We start from the raw sequence: 22,908 nt of genomic DNA on the forward strand, positions 1-22,908 counted from the left end.
GGTCAGATGTTTACATACACTAAGTTGACTGTGCCTTTAAACAGTTTGGAAAATTCAAAAAAATGATGTCATGGCTTTAGAAGCTTCTGATAGGCTAATTGACATAATTTGAGTTAATTGGAGGTGTACCCGTGGATGTATTTCAAGCCCTACCTTCAAACTCAGTGCCTATTTGCTTGACATCATGGGAAAATCAAAAGAAATCAGCCAAGACCTCAGAAAATAAAATGTAGACCACAAGTCTGGTTCATCCTTGCGAGAAATTTTCAAACACCTGAAGATACCATGTTCATCTGTACAAACAATAGTACGCAAGTAAAAACACCATGGGACCACGCAGACATCATACCGCTCAGGAAGGAGACACGTTCTGTCTCCTAGAGATGAACATACTTTGGTGCGAAAAGAGCAAATCAATCACAGAACAACAGCAAAGGACCTTGTGAAGATGCTGGAGGAAACGAGTACAAAAATATCTATATCCACAGTAAAACGAGTCCTATATTGACATAACCTGAAAGGCCGCTCAGCAGAGGAAGAAGCCACTGCTCCAAAACTGCCATAAAAAAGCCAGACTACGGTCTGCAACTGCACATGGGGACAAAGATTGTACTTTTGGTCTGATGAAACAAAAATAGAAATGTTTGGCCATAATGACCATCGTTATGTTTGGAGGAAAAAGGGGAGGCTTGCAAGCCGAAGAACACCATCCAAACCGTGAAGCACGGGGGTGGCAGTATCATGTTGTGGGGGTGCTTTGTTTCAGGAGAGACTGGTGCACTTCACAAAATAGATGGCATCATGAGGGAGGAAAATGATGTGGATATATTGAAGCAACATCTCAAGACATCAGTCAGGAAGTTAAAGCTTGGTCGCAAATGGGTCTTCCAAATGGACAATGACCCCAAGCATACTACCAAAGTTGTTGCAAAATGGCTTAAGGACAACAAAGTCAAGGTATTGGAGTGGCCATCACAAAGCCCTGACCTCAATCCAAGAAAATGTGTGGGCAGAACTGAAATATAGTGTGCAAGCAAGGAAGCCTACAAATCTCATTCAGTTACACCAGCTCTGTCAGGAGCAATGGGCAAAAATTCACCCACCTTATTGTGGGAAGCTTGTGGAAGGCTACCCAAAACATTTGACCCAAGTTAAACAATTTAAAGGCAATGCTACCAAATACTAATTGAGTGTATGTAAACTTCTGACCCACTGGGAATGTGATGAAAGAAATAAAAGCTGAAGTAAATCATTCTCTCTACTATTATTCTGACATTTCACATTCTTAAAATAAAGTGGTGATCCTAACTGACCTAAGACAGGAAATTTTTACTAGGATTAAATGTCAGGAATGTTGAAAAATTGAGTTTAAATGTATTTGGCTAAGGTGTATGTAAACATCCGACTTCAACTGTATGTTAAAATGTTAACATTTGATCTTAAGAAACGTGAAAACGTTAATTGAGTCATGAATAAATTATTTGTAGTGTACATCGTTTTACAGCTTCAAGTCTTTTAGAAGATCAAGGAGGATAAGCTATTACCAGCGGTGAGTTCAGTGGTGGAAAAAGTACCCAATTATCATACGTAAAAGTAAAGATTAATAGTTAATGACTCAAATAAGTCACCCAGTAAAATACTAGTTGAATAAAAGTCTAAAAGTAGTTGGTTTTAAATATAGTCAGCTTTATACCGGACCAGGGGCAGGGAGGCCACTCCATTGTTTCTACTGCTGATTCACGCTTTAAGGTTAGGAGATAATGAGTTGAAATGTTACTGATCGTCTGTAGTAGAGCAAAAAAAATTACTGCAATATTTTGTATAACCTCCCAACTGCATTCCTAGACAACTAGACAATTCTCACCTTCAGTATGTCATGGTCAGTAGCCTTCTTTGTAGAATGTTAGTTAAGTGTTCAACTACTGTACCTACCTATCTCACCCAGTGGTGTAAAGTACTTAAGTACAAACTTGGCGGCAGGTAGCCTAGTGGTTAGAGCGTTGGGCCAGCAACCGAAAGGCTGCTGGATCGAATCCCCGAGCTGTCAATATAAAAAATCTGTCATTCTGAACAAGGCAGTTAACCCACTGTTCTCTGGTAGGCTGTCCTTGTAAATAAGAATTTGTTCTTAACCGACTTGCCTAGTTAAATAAAGTATCAAAAATAATTGATCAAATGTACCAAAGTATAAATCATTTCAAATTCCTTATATTAAGCAAACCAGACAGCACCATTTTCTTGTTTTTATTTACAGAAAGCCAGACACACTTCAACAGTCAGACATAATTTACAAAAAAAGCATTTGTTTAATGAGCACCAGATCAGAGGCATGACCTGGGATGTTCTCCTGATAAGTGTGTGAATTAGACCATTTTCCTGTCCTGCTAAGCATTCAAAATGTAACGAGTACTTTTAGGGGTCAGGGAAAATGTATGGAGTAAAAAGTACATTATATTCTTTAGGAATGTAGTGAAGTAAAAGTTGTCAAAATAAAAATACTACTTAAGTCAGTTAAGAACAAATGTGTGTTTGTTCCTGGAACAATAAGGTGTAAAATTCTATCCAAATGTAAAATATAAACAATCAAAAATGGACTAGTCTTACAAAGAAGCAGATATCAATTACAACAGCATTATCATAAGTGGCATAATCATACAATAGAACAGAATGGTTCAGGTATCAGTCGTTTGATACAGTACAATGAATGTGTCCCGAGAGCGTACAGGTCGCAGCCAACGAGAGCGTACAGGTCGCAGCCAACGAGAGCGTACAGGTCGCAGTGGTGGGTAGTATATGGGGCTTTGGTGACAAAACGGATGGCACTGTGATAGACTGCATCCAGCTTGTTGAGTAGGGTATTGGAGGCTATTTTGTAAATGACATCGCCGAAGTCGAGGATTGGTAGGATGGTCAGTTCTACGAGGGTATGTTTGGCAGCATGAGTGAAGGATGCTTTGTTTGCAAAATAGGAAGCCAATTCTAGATTTAACTTTGGATTGGAGATGATTGATGCGAGTCTGGAAGGAGAGTTTACAGTCTAACCAGACACCTAGGTATTTGTCCACAAATTCTAAGTCAGAACCGTCCAGAGAAGTGATGCTGGACAGGCGGGCATGTGCAGGCAGCGATCGGTTGAAGAGCATGCATTTAGTTTTACTTGTGTTTAGGAGCAGTTGGAGACCACGGAAGGAGAGTTGAATGGCATTGAAGCTCGTCTGGAGGGTTGTTAACACAGTGTCCAAAGAAGGGCCAGAAGTATACAGAATGGTGTTGTCTGCGTAGAGGTGGATCAGAGATTCACCAGCGGCAAGAGCGACATTAATTTACACCGTGGAGTTGTCAACTGATGGAGGTCTTGGAGCGGGTAGGCCTTCCCTGGAAAGAAGAGCAGCTCCCTCTTGAGGGCTGAGAAGTCTGCCAGGCACGTAGAGACGAAGACAGCGTTCATTTTTAACGTTCTGCTTCCATGTCCAGGTGCTTCGTTTCACTGTTTATGATTGACACAGTAGTACAAGTCCCATACATAGTACCAGTACCAGAATTACTGGTACTACTAAACCAGTACGACTATGTACCTCAGATGGACCTGTAGAGACAGAAAAAAGAACCATTTATAGTAATAGATTATTTCCAGCTTCTACCATTAACATAAATGAACACAAATTACCATTAAAACTGAATCCATGTTGTGAAATGATTTTCTGACAAATGAATTCATAACAATGACTTTCCTGCAGTAGACGTCACAACACCAACATTTTGAATTCAATATGATACTAGTAACAATAACAACAAAATATTTGCATACCAACCATTTGATCTCATTCAGTTTCATGTGAATATGCATCTAGATCTTCTTGAATTATGTACAATGCTTTGAATTATGTACAGTGAGCTCATTTTTTTGTTGTTGAGCAGATGGTATTCAACTAGCCTATCGGTGTGTTCGGGGTTCATATACATTTTGACAAATGGAAATCCATGACGACTTCTAACCAAATTTCCATGACCAACCGTTAGGGGCATCTCCATGTATGTACACTACTGTTCAAAAGTTCGGGGTCACTTAGAAATGTCCTCATGAAATGAGTTGCAAAATGAATAGGAAATAGTCAAGAAATTGACAAAGTTATAAATAATGATTTAATTAAAATAAGTGTCCTTCAAACTGCTTTCGTCAAAGAATCCTCCATTTACAGCAATTACAGCCTTGCAGACCTTTGGCATTCTAGTTGTCAATTTGTTGAGGTAATCTGAAGAGATTTCACCCCATGCTTCCTGAAGCACCTCCCACAAGTTGAATTGGCTTGATGGGCACTTACATACCATACAGTCAAGCAGCTCCCACAATAGCTCAGTAGGGTTGAGATGTGTTGGCCACACCATTATAGACAGAATACCAGCTGACCGCTTCTTCCCTAAATAGTTATTGCATAGTTTGGAGCTGTGTTATGGGTCATTGTCCTGTTGTAGGAGGAAATTGTCTCCCATTAAGAACCGTCCACAGGGTATGACGTTGCAAAATGGAGTGATAGCCTTCCTTCTTCAAGATCCCTTTTACCCTGTACAAATCTCCCATTTTTCTACCAAAGCACCCCCAGAACATCACATTGCCTCCACCATGTTTGACAGATGGCTTCAAGAACTCTCCACCATCTTTTCAGCGTCTCATGAATGTTCTTCTTTGTGACCCGAACATCTAAACTTAGATGCGTCTGTCCATAACACTTTGTTCCAAACTTGCAACGCTGCCTAGAAGGCCAGCATCCCAGAGTTGCCTCTTCACTGTTGCCATTGAGACTGGTGTTTTGCGGGTACTATTTAATAAAGCTGCCAGTTGAGGACTTGTGAGGCGTCTGTTTCTCAAACTAGACACTCTAACGTACTTGTCCTCTTGCTCAGTTGTGCACCGGGGCCTCCCAGTCCTCTTTCTATTCTGGTTAGAGCCAGTTTGCGCGGTTGTGTGAACGGAGTAGTACACAGCATTGTACAAGAGCTTCAGTTTCTTGGCAATTTCTCACATGGAATAGCCTTCATTTCTCAGAACAAGAAGACTGAGTTTCAGAATGTTGTTTCTGGCCATTTTGAGCATGTAGTCAAACCCACAAATGCTGATGCTCCAGTTACTCAACTAGTCTAAAGAAGGCCAGTTTTATTGCTTCTTTAATTAGAACAACAGTTTTCAGCTGTGCTAACACAATTGCAAAAGAGTTTTCTAATGATCAATTAGCCTTTTAAAATGCTAAACTTGGATTTAGCTAACACAACATGCCATTGGAACACAGGAGTGATTGTTGCTGATAATGGGCCTCTGTACGCCTATGTAAATATTCCATTAAAAATCAGCCGTTTCCAGCTACAATAGTCATTAACAATGTCTAGACTGTATTTGATCCATTGTTATTTTAAAATTGACCATTTTTTTGCTTTTCTTTCAAAAACAAGGACATTTCTAAGTGACCAAACTTTTGAAAGGTAGTGTATGTATTTATAAAAAAATAAAAAATAAAAAAAGGGATGCACATAATGTGGTATTGACACTGGGAGGCTTATCTCTGATCCCATGTACCATCTCATGTTGTCATACTTAACACACACAGACACACAGACAGACACAGAGACAGAGACAGACACAGAGACAGACACAGAGACAGACACAGAGACAGACACAGAGACACACAAGAATCCCAGATAGGCAATGGTATAAAACACGTGGTCAACCCTCAGCCTGGAGAGCTACTGAGTGTGCGAAAAAAAAAAAAAATGAAATGTATGCATTCACTACTGTAAGTCGCTCTGGATAAGAGCGTCTGCTAAATGACTAAAATGTCAAATATGCAACTTTTCAGGGAAGTTAGAAACCAATACACACAGGCAGTTAGAAAAGCCAAGGCTAGCTTTTTCAAGCAGAAATTTGTTTCCTGCAACACAAACTCAAAAAAGTTCTGGGACACTAAAGTCCATGGAGAATAAGAACACCTCCTCCCAGGTGCCCACTGCACTGAGGATAGGAAACTGAGACATGGATTGTTTATGTGTGCCATTCAGAGGGTGAATGGGCAAAACAAAAATATTGAAGTGCCTTTGAACGGGCTATGGTAGTAGGTGCCAGGCGCACTGGTTTGTGTCAAGAACTGCAACGCTGCTGGATTTCACACACTCAACAGTTTCCTGTGTGTATCAACAATGGTCCACCACCCAAAGGACATCCAGGTAGCTTGACAACTGTGGGAAGATAGCGTGAACATGGGCCAGCATCCCCATGGAACACTTTCAACACCTTGTAGAGTCCCATGCCCCCAAAGAATTGAGGCTGTTCTGAGGGGGGGGGGGGGGTTATTAATGTTTTGTTCACTCAGTGTATATGAAAGCACACAGTGCAGTTATTTTAAAGTTGGAAAGTAGTTTGACTGTGCTAATGAAATATGGCCAGATGAGGGCATATACACGATCATTCAAAACGTACTGGCACATAAACAAGATCTGACTCACTGCTTGGTCATGATCAAGGTTGCAAAATAAACGACATTGGGAGTTTGGTGCAACTTCAGTACAGCATCTGAATTTTGCTTTACGTTCTACAAAACAGATTCCCCCCTCCCTCCCCAAAAAACAGATTCCCAAAAATACCTACGTTAACATTTTGGGAACTCCTGTTATTTAAAATGTTGCTATGCGTTAGTTCACAGCACAGCGGTCTTTACGAGGGTAAAAATGTTGACCTTCGAATGCCAGATTGACAGGGTTTTCACTTTTGGGACATTTCTGTTGCTTTTACTGCAACATGCAAACTCAATTAAGCGCTTGAAAGATTTCAAATACTAGCGGTTAAGAGCTTTGAGCCAATAACCGAAAGATGGCTGGTTTGAATCTCCAAGCTGACTAGGTGTAAAATCTGCCAATGTGCCTTTGAGCAAGGCACTTAACCATAATTGCTCCTGTAAGGCGCTCTGGATAAGAGCATCTGCTAAATGACTACAATGTAAGATGAACCCAGGTCTGCTATTACTATACTACACAGCAATCTACTTAAAGATCAGAAGATGATTATACCTGGTGTGGCTGTAGATGGATGTGGGGCTGCTGTGGTGGTCAGACTCGCAGTGCTACCTGAAAATACATCATAGGAAAATAAACTTCAAATACTATTTGAAATCGGGGCGGCAGTTAGCCTAGCGGTTAAGAGCTTTGGGCCAATAACCGAAAGATGGCTGGTTTGAATCCCCAAGCTGACTAGGTGTAAAATCTGCCAATGTGCCTTTGAGCAAGGCACTTAACCCTAATTGCTCCTGTAAGGCGCTCTGGATAAGAGCATCTGCTAAATGACTACAATGTAAGATGAACCCAGGTCTGCTATTACTATACTACACAGCAATCTACTTAAAGATCAGAAGATGATTATACCTGGTGTGGCTGTAGATGGATGTGGGGCTGCTGTGGTGGTCAGACTCACAGTGCTACCTGAAAATACATCATAGGCAAAATAAACTTGCAACTTTAGAAACCACTGTGACATTTACTTCCACTCAATTCTTTGAATATAAAAAAAGATGGGCAGGAGGGTTCTTACTTGTAATTAGAAATATCTGAAGGGGTGTATTCGAAGCATAGATCACATACACTATATTCATATCTTCTTCGGTTACATTTCGAAATTCAATAACACGGCCGTTGGAGTCATTCTTCATCTGGATCCTGTCCTGATAACGTGGATCCACAGTACACGTGTCCTCCTCCTTGTCATACTTGAACACACTGCCTTTTTTCTGGGTACGTAAACTGATCTCAGATTCAGGACACTGGTAAATAGGCATTTTTATGAATAATGACTCCCCATTGAATACCGGACATTCCAAGAAGGGCACTGTAAAAATGAGAGAAAAACACCATATTATTCACTGCAATATTTTTGCCACCACATCAACACACTTTGAACATTAAATGTTAGTGCCAAGGGTCACTTTCAAGATGCTACAGCAATCTACATTCACTTTCCCTCAGCCAACAAGACGAGTCAAGTAAAACGTATTGTTATGTATTGACTAATTAAGGTGTGTGTGGGAGACTGTCAGGATTATTTGTAATAATTCATACAAATAAAAATGCTTAAACGTTGTTGGAATATAAAAACGTCACCATCAGGGAACAATAAAATTGGACAAAGACAGATTCTCCAAATTCTGTCAGTCCAGTTGACTGATTACTATTTATGCTGGCGGAACTCCTGCCCTAACACAGCATTGTTAAGTTTGAGTTTATTTTTACATGGACAGTGCACATTGGTCAACGTTTCAGTATTTTACTACGCAAGTCAGTTAAGAACAAATTGTTATTTACAATAAAGGCCTACCAAGGCAGCAAAAGGCCTCCTGCGGGACGGGGATAAAAATATATATATATATATATATATATATATCTCAAAACACACCACGACAAGAGAGACAACACTACATTTAGAGAAACCTAAGACAATATAGCATGGCAGCAACAACACATGGCCGCAGCACAACATGGTGGTAGCAGCACAAAACAGGGCATAAACATTATCGGGCACAGACAGCACGAAGGCAAGAAGGAAGAGACAATACATCACAGTAGAAGTGCCAGTTTTAGACAGTTGGCTAATTTTCAATCGCAGTCCCTGGGCAGGTTATTAAAAACAATTACAATACAGAAACAAATGAGCAGTGAGCACATGCAGAGCAACATAGGACAAGCAACACATAGCATGCAGACAGAGCAGTAGCACAAAAAGTATCAAAACACAAAAGAAAGTGTTTCCACACCTCAAGCTACAGACAACATGGAAAGCGGCAATACACAGCTAGGGATAATTTAAGTCTTTACTACAAGTACATACAGTTGAAGTGGGAACTTTACATACACATAGGTTGGAGTCATTAAAAAACTCATTTTCCAACCACCCATCAAACATCTTGTTAACAAACTATAGTTTTGGCAAGTCGGTTAGGACATCTACTTTGTGCATGACAATTTTTCCAACAATTGTTTACAGACAGATTATTTCACTGTATCACAATTCCAGTGGGTAAGAAGTTTACATACGCTAAGTTGACTGTGCCTTTAAATAGCTTGGAAAAATCCAGAAAATAATGTTGAGGCTTTAAAAGCTTCTGCTAGGCTAATTGACGTCATTTGAGTCAATTGTAGGTGTACTTGTGGATGTATTTCAAGGCCTACCTTCAAACGCAGTGCCTCTTTTCTTGACATCATGGGAAAATCAAAAGAAATCAGCCAACACCTGAAGGTACCACATTCATCTGTACAAACAATAGCACGCAAGTATAAACACTATGGGACCACGCAGCCGTCATACCGCCCAAGAAGGAGACTCGTTCTGTCTCCTAGAGATGAACGTACTTTGGTGCGAAAAGAGCAAATCAATCCCAGAACAGCAGCAAAGATGTTGTGAAGATGCTGGAGGAAACAGGTACAAAAGTATCTATATCCACAGTAAAACGAGTCCTATATCGACATACACCTTTCAGGTTATGTAAACTTCTGACCCACTGGGAATGTGATGAAGGAAGAAGCCACCGCTCCAAAACCGCCATAAAAAGCCAGACTACAGTGTGCAACTGCAACTGGTCTAATCAAACAAAAATATAACTTATTGGCCATAATGACCATCGTTATGTTTGGAGGAAAAAGGGGGATGCTTGCAAGCCGAAGAACACCATCCCAACCGTAAAGCACGGGGGTGGCAGCATCATGTTGTGGGGGTGCTTTGCTGCAGGAGGGACTGGTTCACTTCACAAAATAGATGGTATCATGAGGAAAATGATGTAGATATATTGAACCAACATCTCAAGACATCAGTCAGGAAGTTAAAGCTTGGTCGCAAATTGGTCTTCCAAATGGACAATGACCCCAAGCATACTTCTAATGTTGTGGCAAAATGGCTTAAGGACAACAAAGTCAAGGTATTGGAGTGGCCATCACAAAGCCCTGACCTCAATCCTATAGAAAATGTGTGGGCAGGACTGAAAAGGCATGTGTGAGCGAGGAGGCCTACAAACCTGACTCAGTTACACCAGCTCTGTCAGGAGGAATGGGCCAAAATTCACCCAACTTATTGTGGGAAGCTTGTGGAAGGCTACCCAAAACGTTTGACCCTAGTTAAACAATTTAAAGGCAATGCTACCAAATACTAATTGAGTGTATGTATACTTCTGACCCACTGGGAATGTGATGAAAGAAACAAAAGCTGAAATAAATCACTATTAGTTTGACATGTCACATTCTTAAAATAAAGTGGTCATCCCGAGACTAAGACAGATTTTTACTAGGATTAAATGTCAGGGACTGTGAAAACTGAGTTTAAATGTATTTGGCTAAGGTGTATGTAAACATCCGACTTCAACTGTAGGAGCAATTGATATAACAGCTGACAATAGAATAGCTGACTATTGTAACCAGGGCATGAAATTAACCTTTTGGTGAACCAGCCAGTGACCGAAGAAAAAAATGTGTTGTACACAGCCGATGTGTACAACACCCCGGACACTCTGTCTAACTGTTAAGTTATTTTGGATGATAATTAAGCTGAGTGTTCAAAGTTCTCAAAAGTGTTATGATTTTATGACAGTGTAGGCAGTCATTGTAAATAAGAATTTAACTGAATTGCCTAGTTAAATAATGGTGTAAAAAAAAATATATATATAATAAATTCCCCTCAACTACCGTAAATTCCGGACTATAAGCCGCAACTTTTTTCCCAGGCTTTGAACTTCGCGGCTTAAACAATGACGCGGCTAATATATGGATTTTTCCCGCTTTCAAATTTTTTTTTTCAAAAAAAAACATTGTGACGTGCTCAGTTTTTTGGCGGCATGAAGCTTTCATTAGACCAATGAAATTGCCGAACGGGTTAAGGTCAAACAACTTTTTGGTTTACTGTTTAGATTAAATTGAGCGCTCTCAAACTTCCCATCATTCTGATTACGGTAGTCATTTTGTCACCCTCGTCATGGCAAAGACACTGAGAAATGCATATGATGCAGCTTTCAAGTTGAAGACGATCGATCTGGCTGTTGGAAAAGGAAATGGAGCTGCTGCACGGGAGCTTGGTCTTAATGAGTCGATGATAAAACGTTGGAAACAGCAGCGTGAGGAATTGAGTCAGTGCAAAAATACAACTAAAGCTTACTGCTAATTTTTTATTACAAGCCGTGTTTCGTTAAAGCCTATTTCTTTTTGTTACAAGCCGTGTTTCGTTAAAGCCTGTGTAAAGTTCATTTGTTTCAATGTACCAGTAGGCACCTGCGACTTATAGACATGTGCAGCATATTTATGTTCAAAATAATATATATTTTTTAATTCAGTGGGTGCGGCTTATATTCAGGTGTGCTTAATAGTACGGAAATTACGGTAATCAAAAGGAAGTTTCAGAAGGGCAAACTTTTGACCTGGCCAAATAAAAGCCACATCAACAAAAACGCATAAAAATGCTTTGATGTCTAACTCACAATATTATAAATACAATATTTTCTAACCCTAAAGTGACCGACAAGGATAAATCCGCAGGATCTGCAATTTATGAGTTAGCGCTAGTGCGGAGCGATTAATGCTTTTCTAGATTGGTTCTGTTTCAGTTTGCTTATTATAATTTTTCATTAAATACATTATGAAATAACAACATTCAAATTAACTGTTTTGCTTTTTTATAATGGGAATTCCAATGCCTAAAATAATGAACATTCAATTGCCAAAACATTGAAAATATTCCATTGTCTGTCAGGTCCACAATGGGTAGCCAATCAAAAAAATAGAAAATTACTACGAAATCATACAATTTTTTAGCTGTCTATAATACTTTGTTTTTATTTGATTACTTATTTTTTAATTCCTCAGTCATCTCTGCTAAGGCAGTAGCAGCCAAACAACATGATCTCTTTACTCCCCATACCGTTGTCTTTATTAATCCTATTTATACTGAACAAAAATATCAACGCAACATATAAAGTGTGGGTCCCATGTTTCATGAGCTGAAATAAAAGATCCCAGTAATATTCCACTCACAAAAAGCTAATTTCTCTCAAATTGTGCACATTTGTTTAGATCCCTGTTAGCGAGCATTTGTCCTTTGCCAAGATAATCCATCCACCTGACAGGTGTGGCATATCAAGAAGCAGATTAAACAGCATGATTACACAGGTGCACCTTGTGTTGGGGACAATAAAAGGCCACTAAAATGTGCAGTTCTCACAACACAATGCCACAGATGTCGCATGTTGAGGGAGGGCGCAATTGGCACGCTGACTGCCGGCATCAGAGCTGTTGCCAGAGAATCTAACGTTCATTTCGCTACTATAAGCCACCTCCAACAGCCATAACCCTGACTGAATGGAATTGAATCAGTAATCTGAACCGACGTAGGTCAATTAGTTGTTTAACACCCCCACCCCGCACTAGTCAAGGAGCGCTACAACTTGGATTGAAGATAATTTGGAGTTGAGGCATGATATTTTAGGCAAGGTAATAGGGGTCTACTGTTTTGCACTCATTCTTGACTCTTTCAGTGTTGTAGTACATTTTCATGTATGTTATGAAAATGCTAAATTCCAGCGGTATTAATAACTCAAACCAACCTGCGTTCCCGTGTCTGGAAGGCAGGCAGCTGGAAGGCAGGCAGCTGGAAGACAGGCAGCTGGAAGGCAGGCAGCTGGAAGGCAGGCAGGACAGGAACCAGATAACACTCAAACACCTAAGGAGAAATTGACAATTTGTAAGACCATTTGCAATTTTGAGGTAAGCAATTATCAACACACGTTCATAGTAACGTTATAACCAAGTGACTGTTAGATGACCATTATTTATGTATTAGCTAATGTAACCGATGTGAAACGGATAGCTAGTTAGCGGTGGTGTGCGCTAATAGCTTTTCAAATCGGTGACGTCACTCGCTCTGAGACCTTGTAGTAGTTGTTCCCCTTGCTCTGCAAGGGCCGTGGCTTTTGTGGCGCGATGGGTAGCGATACTTCGTGGGAGACAGTTGTGTGCAGAGGGTCCCGAGCCCAGGTAGGGGCGGAACATTCAAATAGGGACGGAAGCTATACTGTTACACTAATATCCTTAGCTAAGAATTTAACTCCAATGCTGTTGACATCAATCTTAGCATGTGTTGATCATTATGGTTAGAATCAATGTTAACTTCTCAATTAGCTATATATGTAAATTAAAATGTGGCCGTGTTTTCGGCTAATAGATTTTCAACCGATGAATGTCTCAGCTATAAGGATAAGGCAATCACACCTGTTTGAAACATACCTAACTAACCCATTTGCTACCGAGCTTCAAAGAGGTTGGAAAAATTGCGCACAACATTCCAAAGTAGAGGTCGACAGATTAATAGGAATAGCCAATTAAATGGCGCCGATTTCAAGTTTTCATAACAATCGGTAATCGGTATTTTTTAAACCACCTGCCTTACATTGCACTCCACAAGGATTAACAGGCTGACTACCTGTAACGCGAGGGCAGCAAGAAGCAAAGGGAAGTTGCTAGCTAGCATTAGACTTAAACATATAACATTATCACTAGTTAAACTAGTAATATCATCAACCATGTGTAGTTATCTAACGTGTCCTGCGTTGCATATAATCGATGCGGTGCCTGTTAATTTTCATTGAATCACAGCCGACTTCGACAAACGGGTGTTGATTTAACAAGCGCATTTGCGAAAAAAGTACTGTCGTTGCACCAATGTACCTAAACATCAATGCCTAACAGGAATATTTAGACTTAGTCACCCGTTAGATAAAATACGGAACGGTTCCGTATGTCACTGAAAGAAAAATACTTTTGTTTTCGAGATGATAGTTTCCAGATTCGACCATATTAATGACCCACGGCTCGTATTTCTGTGTGTTTATTATATTATAATTAAGTCTATGATTTGATAGAGCAGTCTGACTGAGCGGTGGTAGGCAGCAGCAGGCTCGTAAGCATTCATTCAAACAGCACTTCGCTGTGCTTCAAGCATTGCGCTGTTTATGACTTCAACCTGGGTGGGTATAATTTGTGGAACGTTCCAACAGGAATCTATTCCAAAAACTTCCTAAATAACAAGGTTTCCAAAAAACTACGCATACAAAGTTGTATAGCGGCAGAATAAGATACCGGGTAGGGAGTGGCCTATTTCATTGCGTTTTTCACTCATCACGTTTATTCCGAAAAATGTCTGTCCTCACGTGTTTGCCTATGGACAAACATTAAGAATACGCTACGTGGTGAGTTGATGCCTATTCGGCAGCTAGTTAGCTAGGTTTGTATGCGTTGCTACTTTGTATGCGTTGTTGGTTGGCAACTTCTTACTTTACGTGTTTTGGAACAGATTCCTGTTGGAACGTTCCACCCCTTCAAGCCTATCACCTCCCAAGATTAGGCTGGTGTAACCGATGTGAAATGGCTAGCTAGTTAGCCGGGTGCACGCTAATAGCGTTTCAAACGTCACTCGCTCTGAGACTTGGGAGTGGTTTTTTCCCTTCCTCTGCATGGGTAATGCTGCTTCGAGGGTGGCTGTTGTCGATGTGTTCCTGGTTCGAGGCCAGGTAGGAGCGAGGAGAGGGACGGAAGCTATACTGTTACACTGGCAATACTAAAGTGCCTATAAGAACATCCAATAGTCAAAGGTATATTAAATACAAATCGTATGGAGAGAAATAGTCCTATAATAACTACAACCTAAAACTTCTTACCTGGGAATATTGAAGACTCATGTTAAAAGGAACCACCAGCTTTCATATGTTCCCATGTTCTGAGCAAGGCACTTAAACATTAGATTTCTTACATGGCACATATTGCACTTTTACTTCTCCAACACTTTGTTTTGCATTATTTAGCCAATGGAGATGCGGGGAACCGAGCTCTGCCGGAGTTGAAGCCACCCTCCCGGCCAAGAACCCAGTGCCTTAGGGCGTGAGCCCCCTTCCCAGCCCACAACAGTTTGTTTTTGGAGCACAGCTTCTCGTCGACGGCTGGCATCCTGTTACTGATCCTTCCGCAGGTTTACCTATGGAAACCTTTTGACTGACTTTTACAAATCCCCAAAACTCTAAACGTTTAACTCAAACTAAAAGTCCAATCGGGACGTTAGGAAAGCCTAACTGCAAGCCTTACGTTTGTATTCAGCTAGCTATAGCTTTTATACCAGACGCTTATCAATGAAAAAATTATCTAAATGCGCTAGCGTAGTTGATGTCTTGCTAAATTCAACAATCCGAGCAGCCAAGGTAGCTAACGTTAGCTTTGAAGACAAGGCAATGCTAACTAGCTCGCTTGAGAGCCAGCAAGTCACGGGGGTAAAAAAAGTACTTACAAGTTTATAGCTACTGTAGCTAACTAACACATCTACGAAATAATCAAGACTCACCAGCGGAATTCCATCTTGATTAACTAGCAAGCTACAGTAGAAAACTGTCATAGTAACGTTAACCAAGTTACTGTTAGATGACCATGTATTAACTAATGATATCCTTAGCTAAGAAATGAACTCCAATGATGTGGACATTAATATTAGTATGTGTTGATAATGTGTTCAATAGTGGTTAGAATCAATTATCTACTTCTCAATTAACGTTAGCTATACATGTAAATTAGTATTTCGCTTCGACAATCGATAGGACAAGGAAAGCTAGTTAACTTCTATCCTAACTTAATTAAATCATTGTTACACCGATACGTTTGTCTTCAGCTAACGATAGCTAGCTAACCGATAGCTTTTATAGCTAGCTAGCTAACCGTAAGCTTGCTAAGTGTAGTTAGCTACCTTTGATTCTTGGCTGTAACGCTAACGTTAGTTAGCATTGACTTGCTTTCTAAGCTAGCTTGCCTGAGGGGGGAAAATAAAGTACTTACAAGTTAATAGCTACTGTAGCTAACACATCGACGAACTATCAAGACTCACCAGTGGAATTCCATCTTGATTAACTAGCAAGTTACAGTACACTGGGTTGTTATGAGACTAAGGCGGATTGTTCAGTAGTTCCTTGCTGACTGGGTTTGGTATGAATGATAACATCTCTCCTACTACATTCACTTGTCTCTAGTTTTTCATTTTTTCGCGGGTGCGCAAAACGTGATTTTCGGGAGTTCTCCTTCATGGGGATTTAACATTGCGGTTGGCATCCAATAAATGTTGCATTACCGCCACCTACTAGGCTGGAGTATAACTCCCTTATACCACCCCTCTCAGGATCCCTCCCCTCTTCCTCTACTTTCTTCACTGCCTCAGCATATGACAACTTCTGCACTACTCGAACCCTGGAAACCTCAACCTGCTTCTCTTGGTGATGGCGTCATTTAGCGACTTTTAGGACAGCCAATAGCTACTTTCTTTACTGAGGAGTTGGCAACACTGGGCCCACTCACTCCTCACAGGCAGTTTGGTGTTTTTTGCTGCCAAACTCTGAAGAGGTATTATTGTACTTCCGAATTGCAACACAATATTTGTTCATGCCTAAAATGTCAGTCCGTAAGAGTAACATGATTTTTGTATGTGCACAGATTGAGTTTCACGTTTCATACATGGCTTTTCTAACGAGCTAGTTAATTAACGTTAGGCTTTATAGCATACTAGCTAAAACGAACCGTTTTTTATTGGGTCTAGCTAACGTTAGCTGCAATTATTAGTTTCTCCCGCGCTGGTAAATTGTTTGAGTACATCCGCTTTCCTTTCTAGCCAATGCAGCCAAAAACCCAGTGCAGACTCCTGGCAGGTTATTGCAGATAAAAGGGGAAACCTTCATTTATACTGTTAAGATCCCCACAGAGAGGTAAACTCATTAATACTATTTGTAATAACACCCGACCTGGCTAAATAAGCTTAGGCATGGCGATGAAACAAAGCAACATCGTTGTATAATTATCGTAGTATTAACAAATGTATATATTTTCTCCATTCTTCTCTCCACACCTCCCCCTATGGACATACCAACGGACTCTTACCCTGCCCCTACCAGCCAACGATAATTTCACTGCTACAGTTGTAAATGTGTATATATTGTTTCCTACTGTATTGTCATTCACTTTCATAAAAAAAAAAATGACTGGCACTGTTGGAGCCCGGAGCATAAGATTTTTACAGCACCCTGCAATCACATCGATGTGACTAAAACTCAATCTAATCTAGTTAAATGAAAATAAGTAAAGCTAGATCCTTACCAACGCCATTGTCAGACCACCACTGTTCAATGTATGCTGTTTCTGATCTGCTCTAAGGAAAATTACATGTGCGCCTAAAAACTGGCGGGAGAGTTGTTAAAGTGATAGGCGGAGTTATAGAGAGCGTGTGGCTTTCCATCCGATTACCGTATTGCACGTTTGTTCACAAAAAAGTGAATTGGGGGGGAATTGCACCACCATCTAACCCAGTGGCGAATTTAGGAATAGGCGGCATCTTGCCGGGGGCGGTACGGGGCGACCGCACAAAACAAGAACCTATAAAATTCGGAATGGTGACATTTGCGCGATCGGTTTTCTAGCGCTCATTTGCACGTCACGTCAATGATATCATGTCACGGTGTGGGACTGTGGGTCAATTAATCTTGTCGGAGTGGACAGGTCTCCCACTCAGAAGTACGAGACCGGGAGGGGGGCGGGAGTAGGTTGACCTCAGGTCTCCCCACTGGAAGCCCGAGGTAGGGGGGGCGGGGGAATCTATCAAATAGCGAGCGCACCTCTAACTTTGTACAGTACTAATGCAATTAGTTGTGCAATTTAGTTTGTGTTTCTTATTTGAAGTGCAATAGTGTAATCAGGTTCTCTTCTGTATAAGTGTTATTTGTGGGATATAGGATTTGTGCAATTTAGTTTTATTTGTGTTTTTTGTTAGCAATAGTGTAATTTTATGATATTTTTTTATTTGTGTATATATAGAGTACAATTTGTTTCTATTTGTCTTTGTTGCTTCTTTTTGATATTTGAGTCTTATTTTTATATATTTATTTGTGTTGTTCCAAATGTCGGAATAAAAATTGCAGTTAGTGTGGAATGTTGCTTTTTTGTTGTTGTTTGTTGGCAGGGTGGGCGCTGAAGGGGGGGGGGGTTCGCCCAGGGAGCCATACAAGCTAGAACCGCAACTGATCTAACCGTATGTACACTGAACAAATATATAAACACAACATATAAAGTGTTGTTTTCATGAGTTGAAATAAACGTTCCGTATGCACAAAAAGCTTATTTCTCTCCAATTGTGCACACATTTGTTTTCATCCCTGTTAGTGAGAATTAATCCATTGCCAAGATAATCCATCCACTGACAGGTGTGGCATATAAACTTCATGATCATTACACAGGTGCACCTTGTGCTGGGGACAATAAAAGGCCACTCTAAAATGTACAGTTTTGTCACACAACACAATGCCACAGATGTCTCAAGACTGATTTCCTTATTTGAAGTGTAACTCAGTAAAATGTGAAATTGTTGCATGTTGCATTTATACATTTTTGTTTAGTATATATACCACTTAACCCAACACACCCTACCATCCCTTCCCACTACTTTAGCCACAACAAAAGCTCTTCCAGACTGTCGGGAGGCTGGAACCCCTTCTCTCAAAACCCCCTGTCGTTCTTCTGCACTAAAATCTCATACCACAAAACTTCTCTGCTGTGACTACCAATTCAATGTTCTGGGATTTCCTTTCAATCTGTGCAGTACAATTAATAACCATAACAATAAATGCTAAGAAGCCAACCTTACTAAAGCACAAACTGTTTGGGTCACTCTGTACTGGCATACTACTCTCAGGCTCTTTCACCCGTTGCCCACCATCCTCTACTTTCCTCACTGTCTCAACATATGACACTTTCTGCACTGCTCTCACCCTGGTAATCTGTGTCACTCGCCAGGACATTTCTGATCCCCAGCAACGTGGCCACCCCCACAATTGAAACACTCTCCCTTTTCCACCAAAATTACACACTCTTTTATCCCATGCCCTCCTGCACACTTCTCACACCTCAGAATCTCCCTCCTACAAACTGCTGGAACATGACCGTAAACTTGGCACCTGAAACACCATAGTAAGTTTAGAACAAAAGCTCTCACAGGAGAACTTATATACCCTAGCATGACTTTATCCGGCAAACACTGCATCAAAACTCAATAGAATAGACAGGGTCTCATCAGTCTCTCGCTCATCACTTGGTCTGCGTCGCACCAAACGGCGTGCATCACAGACACTGGGGGTCCCCAGCATCAGGTGATCCACCTTATTAACACTCAACCCCACCCCAGTTATCACTCCCCAGTCATCCAGGGTTTATACACATGACTGATCAAATCAAATTTTATTGGTCCCATTGTCACGTCCTGACCATAGAGTGCTCTTATATTGCGTGACTGGGGGGGTTATCTAGTTTATTTAGTTCAATGTTGTTTTGGTTCTAGTTTCTTTTTTCTATGTTGGGATTTTTGTATGATCCCCAATTAGAGGCAGCTGGTCATCATTGTCTCTAATTGCTGATCATATTTAAGTAGTTGTTTTTCCCACCTGTGTTTGTGGGAGATAATTTTTTGAGGTAGTGCACGGTGCACCGCTGTCGTCGTGGTTTGTTTATTGTTTGCAAAGTTTCACCTTCAAATAAAAGATGTGGAATGATACTCATGCTGCGCCTTGTTCCATTCATACACACAAGCGTGACACCCATACACATATTTAGCAGATGTTATTGACAGGTGTAATAAAATGTTTGTGTTCCTAGCTCCAACAGTGCAGTAGTATCTGACAATTCACAACAATACGCACAAATTCTAAAAGAATGGAATTATGAAATATAAACTCAGCAAAGAAAAGAAACGTGCCTTTTTCAGGACCTTCTCTTTCAAAGATAATTTGTAAAAATCCAAATAACTTCACAATCTTCATTGTAAAGGGTTTAAACACTGTTTTCCATGCTTGTTCAATGAACCATAAACAATTAATGAACATGCACCTGTGGAACGGTCGTTAAGACACTAACAGTTTACAGACGGTAGGCAATTAAGGTCACAGTTATGAAAACTTAGGACACTAAAGACACCTTTCTACTGACTCTGAAAAACACCAAAAGAAAGATGCCCAGTGTCCCTGCTCATTTGCGTGAATGTGCTGTAGGCATGCTGCAAGAAGGCATGAGGACTGCAGATGTGGCCAGGGCAATAAATTGCAATGTCCATACTGTGAGACGCCTAAGACAACGCTACAGGGAGATAGGCCGGACAGCTGATGGTCCTCGCAGTGACAGACCACGTGTAACAACACCTGCACAGGATCGGTACATCCGAACATCACACCTGCAGGACAGGTACAAGATGGCAACAACTGCCCGAGTTACAACCAGGAACACACAAACCCTCCATCAGTGCTCAGACTGTCCGCAATAGGCTGAGAGAGGCTGGACTGAGGGCTTGTAGGCCTGTTGTAAGGCAGGTTCTCACCAGATATCACCAGCAACAACGTCGCCTATGTGTACAAACTCACTGTCGCTGGACCAGACAGGACTGGCAAAAAGTGCTCTTCACTGACGAGTCACAGTTATGTCTGGGGGGGGGGGGGGGGGGGGGCAGTGACCCTGTGATAACAATATTGGACCCCCTTGTGGCCCCCCTAAATGTGGAGTATGAAATTATTTTTACATAACAAATTTTTGCTATCATAATTTTTTTACATCCGTTATTAGACAGTGGCAACGATGATGATTATGAACATGGTATTTTGCCTGCTAATGACTGCAATGCAGTGAAGAAAACGATATGACAACAATAACGTCTAATGTAACTGGCCCCTCTAACAGTACAACTGGCCCCAGCTTGGCCCCCCCAGTTGAAATGGTCTAGAACCGCCACTGCTTGGGACGTATTGTATCTTCTTCCTCATTCTAAATTCAGACAAAACTGAAATTATGATTTTTGCATCATACTTATGGAACAGGCTGCCAATCCATGTCTGTGCGGCAGACTCAGTCTCAATGTGTCAAAACTAGGCTATGAACACACCTTTTTTGCCCAGTTATTTTTTGACTTTTTCATTTACTTTTCATGTAAGTTTATGTCTGTATTAATTTCTGTATTGCTTCCTTAACTCCACTCTCCATCCATCCTGTTGTGCTACCCCGTGTTCCAGCCACCTTTCCTCCTGCCCTACTGGACTCCCCGATGTTTTACTGTCCTATTTGTCTAAACCCCATGTACTACCCCTGTACTCTGTCTTGACCCCCCCACCCTTATACATTCCTTATATTATCTGTGAAATTGTCTGTTGTTGCTTCTAGGTTTTGTGTCAATGCTGTCTGTCTGCAGTTTTTCTGTTTGGATTTCTCTGTTGTTTCTTGTTTTTGATTGTTTATTAACTTAAATTATAGGCCAACAAGTGATATATGTTTCAGTAAGATTGGATTTGTAGTATTTATAGCAATGGTTATCAACTGTACTGCAGATATGGAACATAAGTCGAGGTATTTGACATCAGAGTTACAGGGTGTTAAGTGTAGTGGAGGCTGCTCATAATAATAATGGTGGGAACTGAGCCAATGGAATCAAACACGTGTCTGAAGTATCTGATAAGCCCATTCTCCCCAATTAAGGTGCCACTGACTTCTGTGGTTATTTTTTTAATCTTTATTTAACTAGGCAAGTCAGTTAAGAAGAAATTCTTATTTTCAATGACAGCCTAGGAACAGTGGGTTAACTGCCTTGTTCAGGGGCAGAATGACAGATTTTTATCTTGTCAGCTTGATCTTGCAACCTTTCAGTTACAAGACCACCGCTCTAACCACTAGGCTACCTGCCGCCCCATAAAGGTGGGGTCCCATCCTATCAGGCAGTTGGCCTGAGGTAGGAAGGACTAAATTGATTTAAACAGTGGAGTAGGGTAGTTTTTAATGTATTTTATTTAGTGAGTGTAGCGTTAGATGGTAGGATATTTGTTTATTTATTTTCAAGCAAAGTACAAGGGTGTTATACTCCAGTATAGTAGATGGCGGTAATGCAACATTTATTGGATGCCAACCGCCGTTAAACCTCATCAAAGAAGAAGGAAAATCAAGTGGGGTTGCGCTTGCAAGCTGTCAAGGGGGAAAGAAGCGAAGAGACATCAACAAAATTATCTAGCCACTTCGTAAGTAACTGGTCGCTTAATTATAATGTACAGTTATATTTCTGATGTAAAGACTGCTAGCTAGATGAATCATGGAGTGCATTTGGTTACTCATTTTCTTTCTCACGAATACATTCGACTTGTTTACATAGCTACCTAGCTAACGTTAGCTAGTAATAACGTTCGTTAGTAACGTTATAGCCGTTTATGGAAACATAGTTAGTTATATAAAAGGGAAAGGTAATATTATTGCTCTGTTATTTAAGCTAGCTAACTATATTCATATTCGAGGTGTTCGGATAAACTTGCTAGCTAACCTAGCTGACTGATTTATTCGCTAGCCAATTATGATCATGGTTTTGATGCCGACAACCTTTTCCGACACCTGCTCTACGAACATCTCATTCCAAAATCATGGGCATTAATATAGAGCTGGTTCTTCCTTTTGCTGCTATAACATCCTACACTCTTATGGGAAGGCTTTCCACTAGATGTTGGAAAATTGCAGCAGGGACTTGCTTCTATTTAGCCACGAGCATTAGTGAGGTCGGGAACTGATATTGAGCGATGAAGCATTCCAATTCATCCCAAAGGTGTCAGATGGGGTTGAGGTCAGGGCTCTGTGCAGGCCAGTGAAGTTCTTCCACACCACTCTCGACAAACAATTTCTGAATGGACCTCGCTTTGTGCATAGGGGCATTGTCCTGCTGAAACAGGAAAGGGTATTCACCAAACTGTTGACACAGTTTGTAGCACAGAATCGATTAGAATGTCATTGTATGCTGTAGTGTTAAGCTTTCCCTTCACT

General features: G+C 40.8%; 2 protein-coding genes across 8 annotated transcripts in view; one reads left to right on the forward strand and one right to left on the reverse strand.

Moving 5' to 3' along the window:
- Positions 1–2,229: 2,229 nt before the first annotated feature.
- Positions 2,230–17,288, reverse strand: LOC106587744 (uncharacterized). 2 transcript variants are annotated; one of them, XR_001324497.3, is made up of 6 exons: positions 17,185–17,288; positions 12,612–12,727; positions 7,571–7,864; positions 7,405–7,461; positions 7,054–7,110; positions 2,230–3,586 (listed from the first exon to the last, which is right to left on the reverse strand). XR_001324497.3 is itself a non-coding variant. In XM_014176359.3 (6 exons), the coding sequence occupies exons 1-6, from the start codon at positions 15,940–15,942 to the stop codon at positions 3,492–3,494; spliced, it is 633 nt and encodes a 210-aa protein (XP_014031834.1). In that variant the 5' UTR covers positions 15,943–16,214; the 3' UTR covers positions 2,230–3,491. The 2 variants fall into 2 exon arrangements, 1 of the variants encoding a protein (XP_014031834.1); XM_014176359.3 differs by lacking the exon at positions 17,185–17,288 and adding an exon at positions 15,929–16,214.
- Positions 17,289–22,013: 4,725 nt separating this feature from the next.
- Positions 22,014–22,908, forward strand: part of LOC106587746 (inositol hexakisphosphate and diphosphoinositol-pentakisphosphate kinase 2) — a 52,131-nt gene continuing 51,236 nt past the window's right edge. For all 6 annotated transcript variants that reach the window (XM_082969653.1, XM_045709005.2, XM_082969655.1 and 3 more), the window contains exon 1: positions 22,014–22,121. The gene's annotated coding sequence lies outside the window, so the exon portion shown is untranslated. The remainder of the gene's footprint in view (positions 22,122–22,908) is intronic.

The sequence above is a fragment of the Salmo salar genome, chromosome 26 (assembly GCF_965601325.2).
Source record: "Salmo salar chromosome 26, fSalSal1, whole genome shotgun sequence".
NCBI lineage: Eukaryota > Metazoa > Chordata > Actinopteri > Salmoniformes > Salmonidae > Salmo > Salmo salar.